Source organism: Anas acuta, chromosome 3 (genome assembly GCF_963932015.1).
Source record: "Anas acuta chromosome 3, bAnaAcu1.1, whole genome shotgun sequence".
Classification (NCBI taxonomy): domain Eukaryota; kingdom Metazoa; phylum Chordata; class Aves; order Anseriformes; family Anatidae; genus Anas; species Anas acuta.
The window spans coordinates 34,597,510-34,612,463 of record NC_088981.1 but is presented as its reverse complement, the minus strand read 5'-3'; the positions used below and the strand labels follow the sequence as shown (position 1 = coordinate 34,612,463).

General features: G+C 35.4%; 1 protein-coding gene across 6 annotated transcripts in view; it reads left to right on the top strand.

Annotated features, from left to right (window-relative positions):
• Positions 1-14,954, top strand: part of KIF6 (kinesin family member 6) — a 175,984-nt gene that overhangs the window by 137,047 nt on the left and 23,983 nt on the right. For all 6 annotated transcript variants that reach the window (XM_068676590.1, XM_068676586.1, XM_068676591.1 and 3 more), the window contains one exon: positions 6,491-6,541. In XM_068676590.1, coding sequence (XP_068532691.1) covers positions 6,491-6,541 — 51 coding nt within the window. The remainder of the gene's footprint in view (positions 1-6,490; positions 6,542-14,954) is intronic.

Below are 14,954 nucleotides of genomic sequence, written 5' to 3'. Positions count from 1 at the left end.
GTTAGGAGAATTGTGCATTTCCAAATGTGTTTGTTTAAGTGCTGAGTGTAGGCCGTGTTTTGAAACCATGGATTTGGTAGAAGTTGTACTTCCAATTCTGAACCTGTTGTCTTTCTGAGGTTCTCTGACTGATGACTTCTACTAAATACTTCTACATTTACCTTGCTCTTAGTGGTCTGCCCAATCTCTTTGCTGGCATTTACAGTCTCTACATCTTTGTGACTAGAAAAGCCTGCAAAAGACTGTCGTATTTCACAGGTTCCAGTTAACTTAATGTTAACTTAAAGTTAACTTATGTAAAATAACTTAATGTCATAGCTTAAATTGCCAATAAAGTTGTGCTTGTGCTGAGTTGCCAAACTGCGCTGGAATAGCCAGAACACAGGCACATTCTTGCTTCTGCCTGCTCTATTTTGGGGTCAGAAACCTTTGACAGCAAACTTTGAGAGGGGGAGAAAAGGGAGAGAGAAGGAGAAAGGAAAGCCAGTTAAATCTTAGACTGCTGCAGATGTTTCTTCTGTGAACAAAAGGCAGAAATCTGCTGCAGCAGGTTATACTTTACGATATGTTGCTCAAGTATTGTCATTAATATATTTTTAATGCTGATGAGACTCATCTTACCTTGAAAAATATGTTGGCTATCGTCAGAAGACCCTGAGGGCTCTAGTAGTGATTTTCTTTCCTGATGCCTAAGAGACTTTCTGAAAGTTAAGGCTCATCAGTGTACGTGGAGATTTGGCCAACCTTGTATTCCAAAATAGATCACTTGCCTACTTGCCTCAGAAATAGTGTTGAATCAGGTTGCCAGTGCAGACTGTTTTGCCTCCCCAAGTTGTCCTCAAAGAACTATTTGACCCTTTTGTTTTATTTTATTTTATTTTCCATTGCAGCAGGACAAGTGATATAAAGAAGAATAAGAATTTGCCCCAATTATTTCTCTGGCTCAGAAAAAGGCTGAACAGCTTGCCTGCTGTTACTGTTGTGGGATGCTGAGATAAAATAGATGTTTTTGTTGTTCCATGACTTTTCTTGACAGATACTTACTATCATATGTTGTGTTCTTATAAAATTTCAGCACCAGATTTTCGGAAGTATCTCATACATCTGATAAGATTTCCAATAACTATCTCCATTTGAAGTTTCCTTGTTTGAGAAATTACTTCATTCAAGTATCTCCATTTGAGTTCAGTATCTCCAAGTTAAATGCCTGAGTAGAGATAAGGTATTTTAGAAATCCTTTGTAAGCTGTTAAAACTCCAGCCTCAAGCTCAGTTAAAGACATTTCCCTACAGGGCTTATGGAAGTTATGTGAGTACCCTGCCTCTCTGTCTGTAAAACCTTCCTCACAGATGATTTGCTGAATATTCAGCTTCAATATGTTCTCATTCAGCAGGATTCCTTGTCCTCCTCAAGTGGGTACATACAACTTTATTAATTAAGGGCAATTGATCCAGATCCCAGAGTAGGTCTTCACAGTTGGGTGACAGCTGGGTCCAACTGCATACATAGGGACCTTGCATTACTAACAGTGAACCTGCCTACTTCAGCAGGCCAAGAGACAGTGCAACACTTGTTTATATGTTGTGGCTTATTTTGTTCTACTAACGTCTGAACCACTTAGAGATTTGTGGATCTGTGCAAGCTATCCAGGACAACCACTAGACAGCAAAAGAAAAATGCACTCTCTACTGGTCTAATTACACTAGAATGTTATGCAGAAACTCTCAAAACAGTCCTCTCTCAGCGTGCCTTTGTCATGGGTGAAAGTTGTGTTAGTGTTTCAGCCAGCTAGTCAGCTGTGACTCAGATATACATAGCTCTGCACTATGCCTTGAAAATATAACCTCAGTTGAATTAAACAATTGTTACAACTGTTAGAGACTAAACATAGATCTAATGCTTAGGGCCTCAGAGCATCATTAGAAGCCTCAAATGTCCTAGGTGGGTGGATAAGTTCCAGGAATGGGAGGTTCTTTGAGTGCATAAGAAGATGTTCTGCTAGGTATTTTATGTGACAACAAAGATTTAAAGATGATAAAAGAAAGAGACATAGTACCCTCACTAAGGTGTGAAGATTTCAGAATCTCCAGGAAGTTAAGCTAAACACAGACTTGGAAAATGTTGTAAAATGATATCAAAGGCTTAAGAAATAAAACAGGAGATGATAGATTATTGACTAAGGTTCCAGCCTGTCAAAAGCTAATTTAGAAGAGACCATGAAACAAGTAAAAGGTCTACCCACAATTGTAGATACCAATACTCCCAAAGGAAGGAAGTTAGGGTAGTATGTGTACTCTTAGCTTGTTCCATATTTTATCCTTTAAGTTAGCAGTCTTTGAAAAAGTACAATATTATATGGAATGTCTGATTAAATATAAGAGAAGCTTTAAAACCTGTAATGTGGACTCAAGTGAAGATGAAAAAATGTACACTTTTAAATAAATATTTTTTAATTGCTACATGCTAATTTTAGTATTGGCTTGCACTGTATTCAGTATTGTCAAAGCATTCATTGTCTGAAATAAATTGGAAGAAAATTTGAGCTCCTGGAAATAGTCTGGAGGAATACAAAGACAAAAAGTTACAGGAGAACCATATTATTCAAGTTACTGATTCTGATATTTAGTTAACATATAGGATACTTTCCTCTGCTTTACATCACTCCTAATTAGACTGCCCTATTCCATTTTGTCTTCTCCATTTCCCTCCTTGCTTTCGTCTCCTGTCACAAAGCTGAAGTTCTGTGTTACCAGTTCATCTCTTTTCCATACCTCAGGATGGTACATGTGTCCAGAAGCACAGGCCAAAACCAACAGATTTATCACAGCCTTAATGACAGCTGGCTGCATGCTGAGTGAATTCTTAAATTCCCCCAAACTACCTTTTTGCCAAAACATGTGGAGTTGTAGCATTCAACATTTTATTGGGACTGTTATCTCCAAATGAAGAATGACTCCACTGGAAAAAAAGTATTTTGTATCAGCTGCAGACCTATTTTTAGCTTCTTGTTTGGTGAAACTTCAGAAAACATAATTAGCCATATGTTGTGAAATGCTCGCCAAGTCTTAAATTCAATTTTTGCAGACCACGTTTGAGCACTACCTTGTCCACAACTTTATGCTCTTGGAATCAGATTTATGTATATATATATATATATTTTAATGAGAATGTGATTCTTCATATTTCTTTGGGTAAATATTTGTGTTTATAAAGGTTTTAGAACTGGCAGTACTAAAGATTGAAATATTCCATTTGTTTACATGGGAAGGCAAGAGTACTGGAATCATCCCCTAATTCTATCACTTATGAACTTCAAACCTTGCATTGTGGTGATGGTGTTCTCAGAGAGAGAAAAGTAGAGTAGGTCAGGAACATTCATTCTCCCCCACAAATATTTGTAGTGCAAACAGAACAAGATTATTCTAATCAAAAACATAGAAAACGATAACTTTTTTTTTTTTTGTCAAAAATAAGAGCTTCTATGTAAACAACAGAAGTGTGTTTTTTTTGTTTATTTGTTTGTTTTTTTCCCCAAAGGAAATCTAAGTAAACTGTTAAATTTCAAATTGGATTAAAACAAAATGAAAAATTAAATCATATCTGGCTAAATCTTGGTATGGAATTATAGTCAGGTGCCTCATGATAACATGCTATCTTCTGACCAGAATTCTTATTTGGGCTGCTTTTCCTGAGAAGCGATTATAGTTTCTCCTCAGGAACTTTTCAGTGCAATGAAGTTCAGTTTCTGCTCCCTGAATAAGCAGTTTGGACTATGTGAATCAGATAAATGTGACCTTTCTATTTCTATAGAAGAAAAAAGAAAATTCTTTTGCTATAAAAATGGTGAGACTGGAATTTTCTTTTCCTAGCCAAAGAAGTTTTCTTCGGTTCCCCTATGATTATAGTTGGTCTGGTTCCAACTTCTCTCTTTTTTTTTTTTTTTTTTCATGAAGTCACCAAATATAAGAAGGACAAGATGTCTTATATGCTATGGTCCATGTCATGGATGGAGCAGAAGTGTATGAAGGCCAGAAGGAAAAGAGAAAGGAGTTTCACGCTGTTGGCTGGCTAACAAATAGTTTGCCATAAAAGTAGGGCTTCTGCAGCCTCTGTGCTCTCTGTCCCAGCTGTCTCTCTACTGGTAAATTCTTGGTAATTGAAAGTGAAGCCTCTTGGCTATAATCATTTAAAAGAAACAGCTCCTATATTCTTCTGTTTCCATGTATTTGTGTTGACTGAAGGCTGTTATATATCAGTTTGTAACTTGGTCTTACTTTCATTGACTTGTTTGACTTGCTTATTTTCAGTTAACCTCATTGCTGCTTGACAGAAGTTTATGCAAAACATTTGGATTGTTGCAGATCTGTTTCTAGCACAGTTAAAGGAAGAGAAATAACTCTACTGAAATTGCATATTGACAAGATAGAGAACTTCACATATAAGTCACCTTCGTTTTCAGTTAGCTTTCATTAAGTTACATGTATAGTTGGCTTTCTGAGAAAGCTCGGTTAAGGTCAGTCCATTGAGATGAATCACAAGATTGCTATGAATTGTTTCATAACTGACTCATGGTTCAATGCAAAGTGAGTAACATCATCCTATCTGATACAGTACAATAAAAAGATCTAAATGTCCAGAATAACAAAAAACAATGCGAGTAAAAAACTGGTATGTTTAATTACTTTTCCGTGAGTATTGATTTCAGTCTTGTTGATTTATAAAGCTTTCAAAGCACAAATAACATGTGTCGATCATGTAAATAAGCTTCATCTGTAAAAATGATGAATCAAGTTTTCTTTTTTTGTTTATTTGTTCGTTTTGTTACAGAAATCAGGAGCTTACTCAACTGAATGCCTTTTTTTTTATTTTTGGTTGAGTGTTAGAGCTGGAGCTGAGGCAGGATTTACTTGGTTAGCTGTGGTAGGTCAGGTTAGTTCTTTCAGTTAATTTGTTTCTCAGTAGCTGAAGGCTTGTCTTAATATTACAGATAACTTTATTTAGAGCAGAATTCACTGGTTTAAAGAACTAGTAGAAAAGACTAGAACTAATTGAAAAGAATAAAGCTTACTGTGCAGCAAAATGGGAATCTGCAATATCTCTTGTAGACAATGAGTAGGTAGTGTTTTGGGGGTTTTGGTGTGTTTTTTGTGTGTGTGTGGTTGGGTTTTTTTGTTTTGGTTTTGTATGTGTGTGGGGTTTTTTGTTTGTTTGTTTGTTTTTTGTTAGTTTTCTAAAACCATACAAAACAAAATAACTTGGCTGTTATACTGTAATGTATTGCATACAATACCTGTTCCACAATGCTGCTGAATACCTAATAATTATTCTCTTAGTTCTTTAGAGAAGGTTAATTGTTCATAGTTCTTTTGTACTTATAAAGCAGTCTCATCCTCATGACCTGTGAATTTAAGTATGTTTTGTTTTTTTCCCATTCTCCATTTAAGCATTTGAAAGCACTTAATGACTTAATTTGCTCTGATTGTCTTACTCTTTAAATCTTCACTAATAAGTAAAGATGGTTTTAGTTCAGAATACATGCTAATATGATGTACATAGTCATCAATCTGGAAAAAAAAAATGAATCCATCATGGATAATTTTTCTTTTTTTTTTTTTTTCTGTCCCTAGTATCCAGATGTATAGATTAGTAAAGATTGTGAACAAGTCTCTGCTTAGAAATTGTTTTAATTTCAAATCTTAAAAGACATAATCCATCCTCCCCCAGAACACATATATGCTGAAGCTGCACATTAAGTTTTTCCTTTATTGGTTACATTAATATCAATGAATAATGTCTTCCCATTGGGTAATCTAATTATGGTTTGAAATAATTGGTGAACTGAAACAGTGTCATAGATCAAGGAGGAAATTAATAAAAGGGTAAAGGTGAATTACATAGGTCATGAGATCCTAACTAGGAATAATGAGATAATGAAATTAAGTTAAGTTTCCATCAAACACCAGTGATATCTATACAGTGAGCTCTGTTGAGCAATGGAACTTGCAGAAGCTCTAGCACATGGGATATTTAAAACCGAGTTGAACAAACATGAAAAAAAATGGATTGTAGGGAACCAATTTTTCACTGGCAATGAGGTGGACTGGATGACCTAATATCTCATTTCTACTGCTAGCGTCTACAAGTCTGTTTAAACAAATACTTGGAATTCTGTATGTCTTCTAAACTCACTTGGACTTCTTTTGTAGCAGGAGCAGCAGGACCTCATTATCCTGTGAAAGTGCTTGACAGTAAATAGCTTCATTTTCAGTCTTTCTTATTGGACAAAATTGTATTTTAGGCTACATAAAGTTAAATTGTGACTACCTGCTTACTTGCAGCAAGGAGAGCTCAGAAAAGTACTTGTCCTGTGGCTCAGAGGAAATCCCCTTAAACAGGCCAACTGCACATGGGATTTCAAATGGTAGGAAATAAGCAACAACTTCATTAATTTTTGACATTTTAAAATTGTTTTCATTTTTGTCTTTTGCAGACCATCTGAAAGGAGAGCTAACCCAGAGGCATATTCAAAGAGTTGTTCTAGGTAAGACTGAAACACTTGGAAGCAACAGGGATCACAAGTTGTCTCCCTTGGCTTAATCTTTTTGTTGGGCAGGTTGTACTTTTTACAACAGTTTATGCCACAATGTTGCCACAGTAGTTAAAGAACATGGAGTCTGTGAACTTTGCCAGAGATTTGGCTCAAAAGGCATCTTCTTTTACATGTGGTGAGAAAAATAGTGAAAAAGTTGTTTTTTGTTGTTGTTTTTCTTTTTGTTTTGTTTTCTTCTAACTGTAAAAGCAATCTTACCAGGGTGACCAGAACAAGAACAGAGAGGTCTAATATCCCTGCAATTTTTAAATTTGTTTGTGTGTGTGTGTATCCTTTGTGATGACTCTTGGATTCCCACTAACAGATATTGATTTGTCCTAAAACTGAGCCTCTAGATAGCCATGTTGCCACTATCAATCTAACATCTTTTAAAATTTTCCTCATTCCAACAGTGACCAAAGGCATATACAGGTCATTTCTTTTACATCTAGTTGTAGAAGTTGAAAAGTTATTCCTTGCAGCTTTGTTGACACAGCTGTGAAGCTATAATGTCTACATAAGTTGTTCACATAAGTGTAAAGTCATCTAAATTTGGTTTAAGGTGCTTTAAGTGGACTCCATTGACTTTGTACTGAAACAGCCTAGAAGTGTCCATATGAGAATTCCCCTTCTGGAACAGTAAACTGCAGCTAAAATGTGACAAAAATAAATAAATAAATAAATAAATAAATAAATAAATAAATAAATAAACACCTGCTGGGGGCAATAACAAGTTAAGCCCACCTCAATTAGATCCATAAAAGAACCCCCAAAAATGACATCATGGACCTTCTTCATGTAAAAGATGGAGCTAACTCAGACCTGAATGCATTTTATGGTTTTATTTCAATGGTATACATAGCACAGGAAATAATATTTATCTGTTAATTAGAGAGAAAAAATTTGGGTACTTGCTTTCCTCACAAAAGTCAGGATTACTGCAAATTAGCAAAGTAGTTTCTCCTTTCTCTTTCTAATTTAGCCATGTACATGTCAAGCTCTGTTGATGTTAGTATTTTATACACATTCTCTTTTTTATTTTTTTTTAAATCAGCACTGAAAACTAATGCTACCTATGTCAATAAAGCCCAAAAGTCAAACTCAAATTATTTTGATCAGTATCTGAAGTTCAGCCTGAAAGAGATAAATTTATTATCATGTGGAATTCTTTCTTTAATTCACTCTGTTTTTAACATTATTTATTCATGATGTCACATTAAGAAGTTACACCAAAATGAATCATAGAAATGCTGTTTATTAGAAATCTTTATTCAGTGTTCCCAAAAAAGTAAGAAGTGATACACTTTCTGCATGTTTCAATCTGCACGATGACATCTTGTATGTCTTATATACTGATATCTTAATATACAGACATTTGTGTTGCAAATGCTGTTTTCAATAACTATCTAAGCTGGTTTTCATAAAACGGGTAAAAATAATTTTTTCATGTGTTTAGGAAATGACATAGTAGTGACTTTATCAGCTATACATTCACATTGTAAATATTCTCTTAGTATTCCATAACGTAGCAGGCAACCCATGCATTTTTGGCTTTTGTTTTGAACATTGCTATCTGCTTATCATCACTAAGTCTGGACCACACAAAGTATTTTCCAGACTTTTGTTTCCCCTTCGTTATTCACTCTTTTAAATGCTCTGGATATTTAGACTTAATATTTATTCTATGAGTTGGGAGAGTATTATTTGCCTGCCTGCTTATTTGGATGAATATTCTTCCAAGGAGTAACAGGTGTCAAGTCTCCCAAGATCTTTCTTGATGAGCAGAATGTCATCAAGATATTTTTAAATGAAAACTCCTGGTAAAAAGGCTAATTAAGAGTCTGTTGAAATCCCAACATGAAATAAAACATACCATTTTTTCAATTAGAAGCCAAGTTAACGTCTTCCAGCTGCCTTTTTTTTTTTTTTTCTTAACTTAAAGCATCTTATGGTTAAAATGCTTTCAGAAGCTATTTTAGTTGGATTTTAAACAGTATAGATCTGTTTTCCTGATGGCTATGCTTAAGACGTGAATTTTTCATTGAAGGATAACTCCACTACTTATCCATTGTTCTTAGCGCTCTCTTTTTTATAACACCATATGCTGAAAGTTAACAAAGGACACAAATATATGGGAGGTTTCACTGGAGGCAAGACAGTACTCCATGTTTTTCAGTACACAACCAGAAACAATTGAATACTCTGTGTAAAATTGTAAGGATTCACTCTCAGTGTCACTTTCATCTTTATTAATGACAAGAATACCTCATTACGCAAATACCTTCTTTTATTCAGTAAGATCTTTCAGAGTAATGTACGGTCTGAAGGGGTAAGAATTGGCAAGACTGAGTCCAAAATTATGATTTTTTTTCTCTCTTTTCATATTCTTTCTGCTGTTCTTTACTTCCCTTTCCACCTTCTCATTGATCTCAACTTTCACTTTGCCTAATTCCTCCTGCCTTCATTTTTCCCCCATTCTTCCATTCCTCCCTTTTTCTATCTTCTCTCAAGTTTTTCCCTCCACAATATCATTCACTTCTGAATTTTCCCTCTTTAAGGGCTTGTATGATTCTTTACTCTGCCTTTTCACTTCCTTCTGCATGTTTAACTGCATTTTTAGGCAGTATTTAAAATGAAATAATGTGCACAGCACTTAAGTACTGACAGCAAAAACAGTGAGTTACCAGGACGCCTCTGGGTAGACAAGGTGAAAGAAAAGGTTGGAAAGAAAAGCTTCCCCTGGGTTTGCAATGGTTTAGAATGCAACTGTGTGTTTTTTTATGACACCTGAAGATACTTTACCTGAAGATACTTTAAACTAGCATTTCAGTAAAATAAGGATTTGGTTCTTCATTATCTTATTCTAGTTTTACATTGATTGAATGTGATTGCAAATAGACAATTAGGCTAATGTAACATCATTCACCAGCAGTGGGGGGAGACTGAATCCTAGACTGAATCCTAAACAGGAACCATCTGATGACCCAGGAAAACCTATGACGTACCGTACTGGGAACACAGTCCTATTGGGATGCATGCTGGCAAAGGCATGTTTTGTACAGTAACTTTCCATAACAGAAACAACTGTACTGAGACTAACACAGTTTTGTCTGTTCAACTGCATCTCAAGTGGAGGCCTCTGTTGTGTTAACTCTGGAAGTTAGAAAGGACCCATGAATGTACACTTGGACACTTGGCTCATGTGCCATATCAACAGAAATGTTTACTAAATCTGCAAGTCCCACAGCTGTTCTGTCAGCTTCAAACAGATCTTGACAGAGTTTCATACACAGAAATTTCATTATGTGCAGCCTGAAACATTTCCTAAATCAAGGTGAAATGATGCATCATCTTCAGTATATCATGTCCCTCTTTAGCAATAATCACAATTACTTTCTGAGCTTACTTGAAATGCAGTTTTGCAGCTTTCCATTTCAAATGTTTTTCCTATTTGTCTCTTTCTCCATTAGCCTCTTTTTTTATTTTTTTTTTGAAACTGTTAGCAACCTGTTAGCTCTTTTGGGATTCCCCTCAAAATATCCAGAAGGGGCAACACCTTTTGGTGTCTGGATAAATTTGTAGAGACCAAATTAATCTCTCTCTTTCTGTGCAACTCCATTGTTCTCTGTAATGCTATTTAGAAAAAAAAAAAAAAAAACAAATGTAATATCTAGCATGGGTAAAGATGATAAATATGGGTCTTTGTAAGGAATCTGCAACCTTAGTAAGGATTTCAGCATCAAGGCCCAGTTTGTAACTTTGTTTTTAGAAATAATAACTTATATTTATTCTGTTATTGGAAGACCTATTCCCAAGATCATTTTTGAACAAACTTCCTTGGGGGTGGAGAAAGAAAAAAAAAAAAACTATTCCTCCTGAAAAATAAAATGACTAGGTGAGTCAAAAATAACAGATGTATTTCAATCCCAGAAAAATGCATACTAGCATTTGTTTTAGAGTGGCAAATACTTCCGTTCCTTTCTTTGATTAGAAGTGAAAGCAGCATTATCAGAACCAGGATTGGTAGAATCAGGAACTGCTGTTCCCACTTGTCCCACATGAGGCATAGTGCATGTCATTAGAAAGGTTGTGCCACCATGGTTTATATCTGGTAAGTATATAGAGGATGCTTAGGAATTGTATGAAAATCCTCTCTGCAACCATTGCAGCATCCTGCAGACATATATAACACTGACTAGGCTAATAATCAATAACAGTCTTGAACTCATCTTCTGTGATCTGTGTGAATGGAAAGCACATAGCACTTCCAAATTGCTGGTTTGCATCACAGTTAATCTCTTATTTAAATAAATCCATATTTAAATAAAATGAGCTCTGTTTCTTTCACTGCTTTACATCTTGTAACTGAGAAGCCATTTAACTTTGTTCATATGAAGCAGAGTCTTGATCTATCCTAATGCCATGAAATGAGGAGACACAAGTGTTTTCAATCACAAAATGACAGAAGCTGAGAAAAGTGGCAGTCTGTGTTTTCCCACACAAGTCCAATACAATCCATGGAAAATAATAAATGGTCTGCTTTAAGGCCATCATTCCTGGCACTAACAAATGGTATCTTACATATAGGCTAAAAAAAGACCTTTGAAGAAATATTCAGTTTGTCTGAAGTCCAGAATTTTAAGGTTTTTTGTTTTGTTTTGTGACAAGAGATAACTATGTGGGTCTGTTCATGTATTTTCAACCCATAAAATATGCTATTTTTAGGGATAAAAGTAGGAAAAGAACGTATAGTCAGTTTCCAATGGTCTCTGAATACAGGAAAGGTTTCTCTTAGAAATTCACAATTTTGTTATGCATAATATTTCAGTGTGTTGTGTTCTTAAGTACTTGTGCTTGAAATCTCAACCAACAGCAGTGCTTTTACTGTAAAAGTTCACTGCTCCTGTGCATGGAGGGCACTGATTTTATTCCTAGGGTGTCCTCTAGTGGTTCCAAAGCCACTCATTTTAGTGATGGATTTCTTAGGTCTTTCTATTATTTCAAAGGAAAACAATCAGAGACGCTTTGCATTAAGGTTTATTTTTGGTTTTCTGTTTCTGACAGAAAGTTGGTACAATTGTTCTTGTTGAAAATGATCATTTTTCACAATTACTAGGACAAAGATATAAATAGCAAAACTGGATGAAAATTCAGAAAGCATTGCCTCTTTTCTTTCTTAAAAAGAAAAGATTTACTCTGCCAATGATAAGGATCTTCTTGAAATTGCTTTGTTTAATTATTGCAACATATTATATGCCTTTAGAAATATTTGCTAAATAAGTTTTTAGGCAAATACTTGTAATGCTAATGGACAATGAATTTTGAACACGTATATAAGTCATTACACAGGATATTTTAAGTAGATTAGAGGTTCTTTGTAGCTTCTTGTTACTGTAGTATATCTAAGTCATTGCAATTATTCCAGGTATGTCTCACAGGAAACCAGCATAGAATTTGGCTTCAGAAAACTGTGAAGTTACACACCATAACAGACTTACTCTATCAGACTCACATGCTTTTCTCAGGCTTAGTTTCAGTGCCATCTATGCCTAATACACTGAGCTCTTGCAGAACTTTTGTACTTTTGTACGTACCAAGTTCTTTTGTGAAGATTATCACAATCCAGAAAAAGAAACAGGGTTTTGAAGCAGCAGCTAGACAAGCAGCAGTGGATCCCATGCCATAGTACTTGAGGTTTGTTGTCAGGTGTTATGTTTTTTTGTTTGTTTGTTTCTTTGTTTTTCCCAGTATTATGTAGGAATGAATTTCAGAACTGTACAAGTGTACTATAATAAGAAAACTCTTCTTAAGTCTGGCCATTCAGGCCTCAAGCCCACACAGACCTTTCTTTCAGTAGGTTTCTCTTTAGCTGTTTCTAGGTTGTTTTCTTTGTTTCTGTGTACTTCTGTTACTCTTTTTATCAGGTTTTACTAGCTGCAGTGCTAAATTCTAGAGTCAGCCATGAGTTTTCTCTCTCATTGTGTCCTCAAGGAAGAGAGCACTGCATCTTTACAGGAAATCTTTGCAAGAATGTTGTTCTGAACTGTCAGAGAAAATTCTGAGATTGTTTTTGTGTTCATATTAAGCTTCCCACATGACCTACTCAGCTTCAGTTTATCAGATCTCAAAAAAGAGTAGCAGACATCTTTGGATCAAGTGAGATTTTTATTAGGAGTCATGAACTTGTAGCACAGCAATCCATTTCTGAGTTTTATTGACACCAACTTTAAGATTTCACTGTTGTTAGGACAGCTTGCAGTCTCTGTAACCTTTCTTGTAATAAGTATTTCTTCCAAAACACGAACGAGTTCAGAGTGAATTGCATTATTATTTAGAGACTCCTTTAGGTGACTAGTAGGTAAAGAGACAGAATCTGTAGATGAAGCTCTTGATTCTCTAATTTCTCTACTAAAATTAAAGTGTTAGGAAAAAGATGCTATGAGGATAGTTATATGTGTTAAAAGGGGTACTCAGAGAGATTTGCAGGATTTCCATCCTCAGACTTTTCAAGACATGTTTAGACAACCAAGTCTGATTCAGTTTTCACCCATCTTTGAGGAGACAGTCTCCCAAAGTCCTCCCAACCAGAGTGTTTTGGTGATTCTAAGGTATAACTTGACGTGAACAAGTGAGAAAAAAAAATGTTTTTATGCACTGTCTACTGATTCTATGCCTAAGTTAGTTTTGCTGCAGTACACCTTGGGTATCCTCTCCCTGTTGGCTCTGGTAGAACAACTATGAGTAACTTATAGGTTAAGGAGCTGCAAACTTCTTCCTTCTGATTACATAAAGTTGAGTTTGTACATTAAAGGCTGTATCCTGCGGGTTGTTGGGCAGCAGGCTAGTTCAGTACCAGTAGGTTTGCTCTGAGTGCTCTTTGTCCATGTAACAAACAGTTTTATAATCTAATAAACTGTAAACAACCAACGAAGCTCTTTTCTTATCTGTATTTGCTTTGATTTTTCAGGGTAAAGGTAAAAGCAAGAATAGCAACTTATACTTGACCAAGTAAATCATGTGACAAAGGTGTGAATGAGAAATATCAGTGTTGATGTGGTATTCAGTGTTTCAGACCAAGCTACAGATCTGATGCAAAACTTCTTCCATTTTTTGTTTTGTTGTAATGGCCAGAAGAAATCAATTCACTGTTGCTTTATAAAATTTTTTTTCAAATTTTTAAGATCAAAAGAAAATGATGACTTGCAACAAGTAGTTACTGATAATGATAATATCCCACAAACATGCAGAGATTTCATATACTTCTCCAGACAAAAATCTTGTGGATGAACTATAATTTTTTCTGAATGTCAGGATTGTCTCTTCTCATATGCACTACAGTATAAGTCAGCTGACAACTACCAGGACGTTTTAATTAAGCTCAATGTCCTTTCCTTCACACAAAAGACCTGTTTGAGTGATGAGAAATGAGTAGATATTTATATACTTTTTCTTGCACCTTCTTCAGCCTGTAGCCCAGCACTGAGAGCCTCACTGTTCAGCTCCTACAGCTGATGAATATATACATGGAAGTACTACCAAAAGTGTGGCACTTAGTGTGAAGTATGAAGGTGGACAACAGGGATAGAGGGTCCCAAAAACGTACTCTGGTCACCAAAACTGCACAAGTTGTATATAGCCCTAGTCTAGTACTTGTGCCAGAGCACTGAACAATACCAACACGAAGCTCTGTAAAGAATAATGTTCCTGCTGACATGAAGTCCTATGGTTGTGGCTTCAGAAATTTTTGAGAAAACTTCTACTTCATACCAATATTTAGAAAAGGATTTGTCAAACTCTTTTAGAGGGCTTCTTTTAGCTAAGTGGGAGAGTGGAGACAAAAATTCTGCATTATTTATTGTATACTTTACTAAATTCAGGTCATGGTATATTGATTTCACCAATAATGCTGTGCGTCTTTTCCGTTTTACTTCTCTCTTGCAGATTAAATGTCTGCTACTAATACCTTGTAGCAGAAAGATCAAACTTGTTCAGGCTGATACTACTTTGATTTGATTCCTTACACATTTCAAAGTATTGACACTTGAATCAAACTCATTTTTTGTGAATTGAAGTGACATGTCAGTTGCTTGACCCATCTATACCCATACACAGCTTAAACAGAAGCAGTTAAGTATAGAACATGTATGCTTATTTTTCCTTTTTTTTTTTTTTAAATGACATTGCTGCTATAAATTCAATGTACAGCCCCAAATAGATGCTTTTGTGCATTTTCATAAGTGTTTGTACTGACAAACATGGCTGGAGTTCCATGCAGAATGCAGGTTAAATATCCACTACTTTTAGAAAATGTCAGACCTACTGAATTGATAACACAATTACTGTGTGCACTGCATTCCTAAATGTG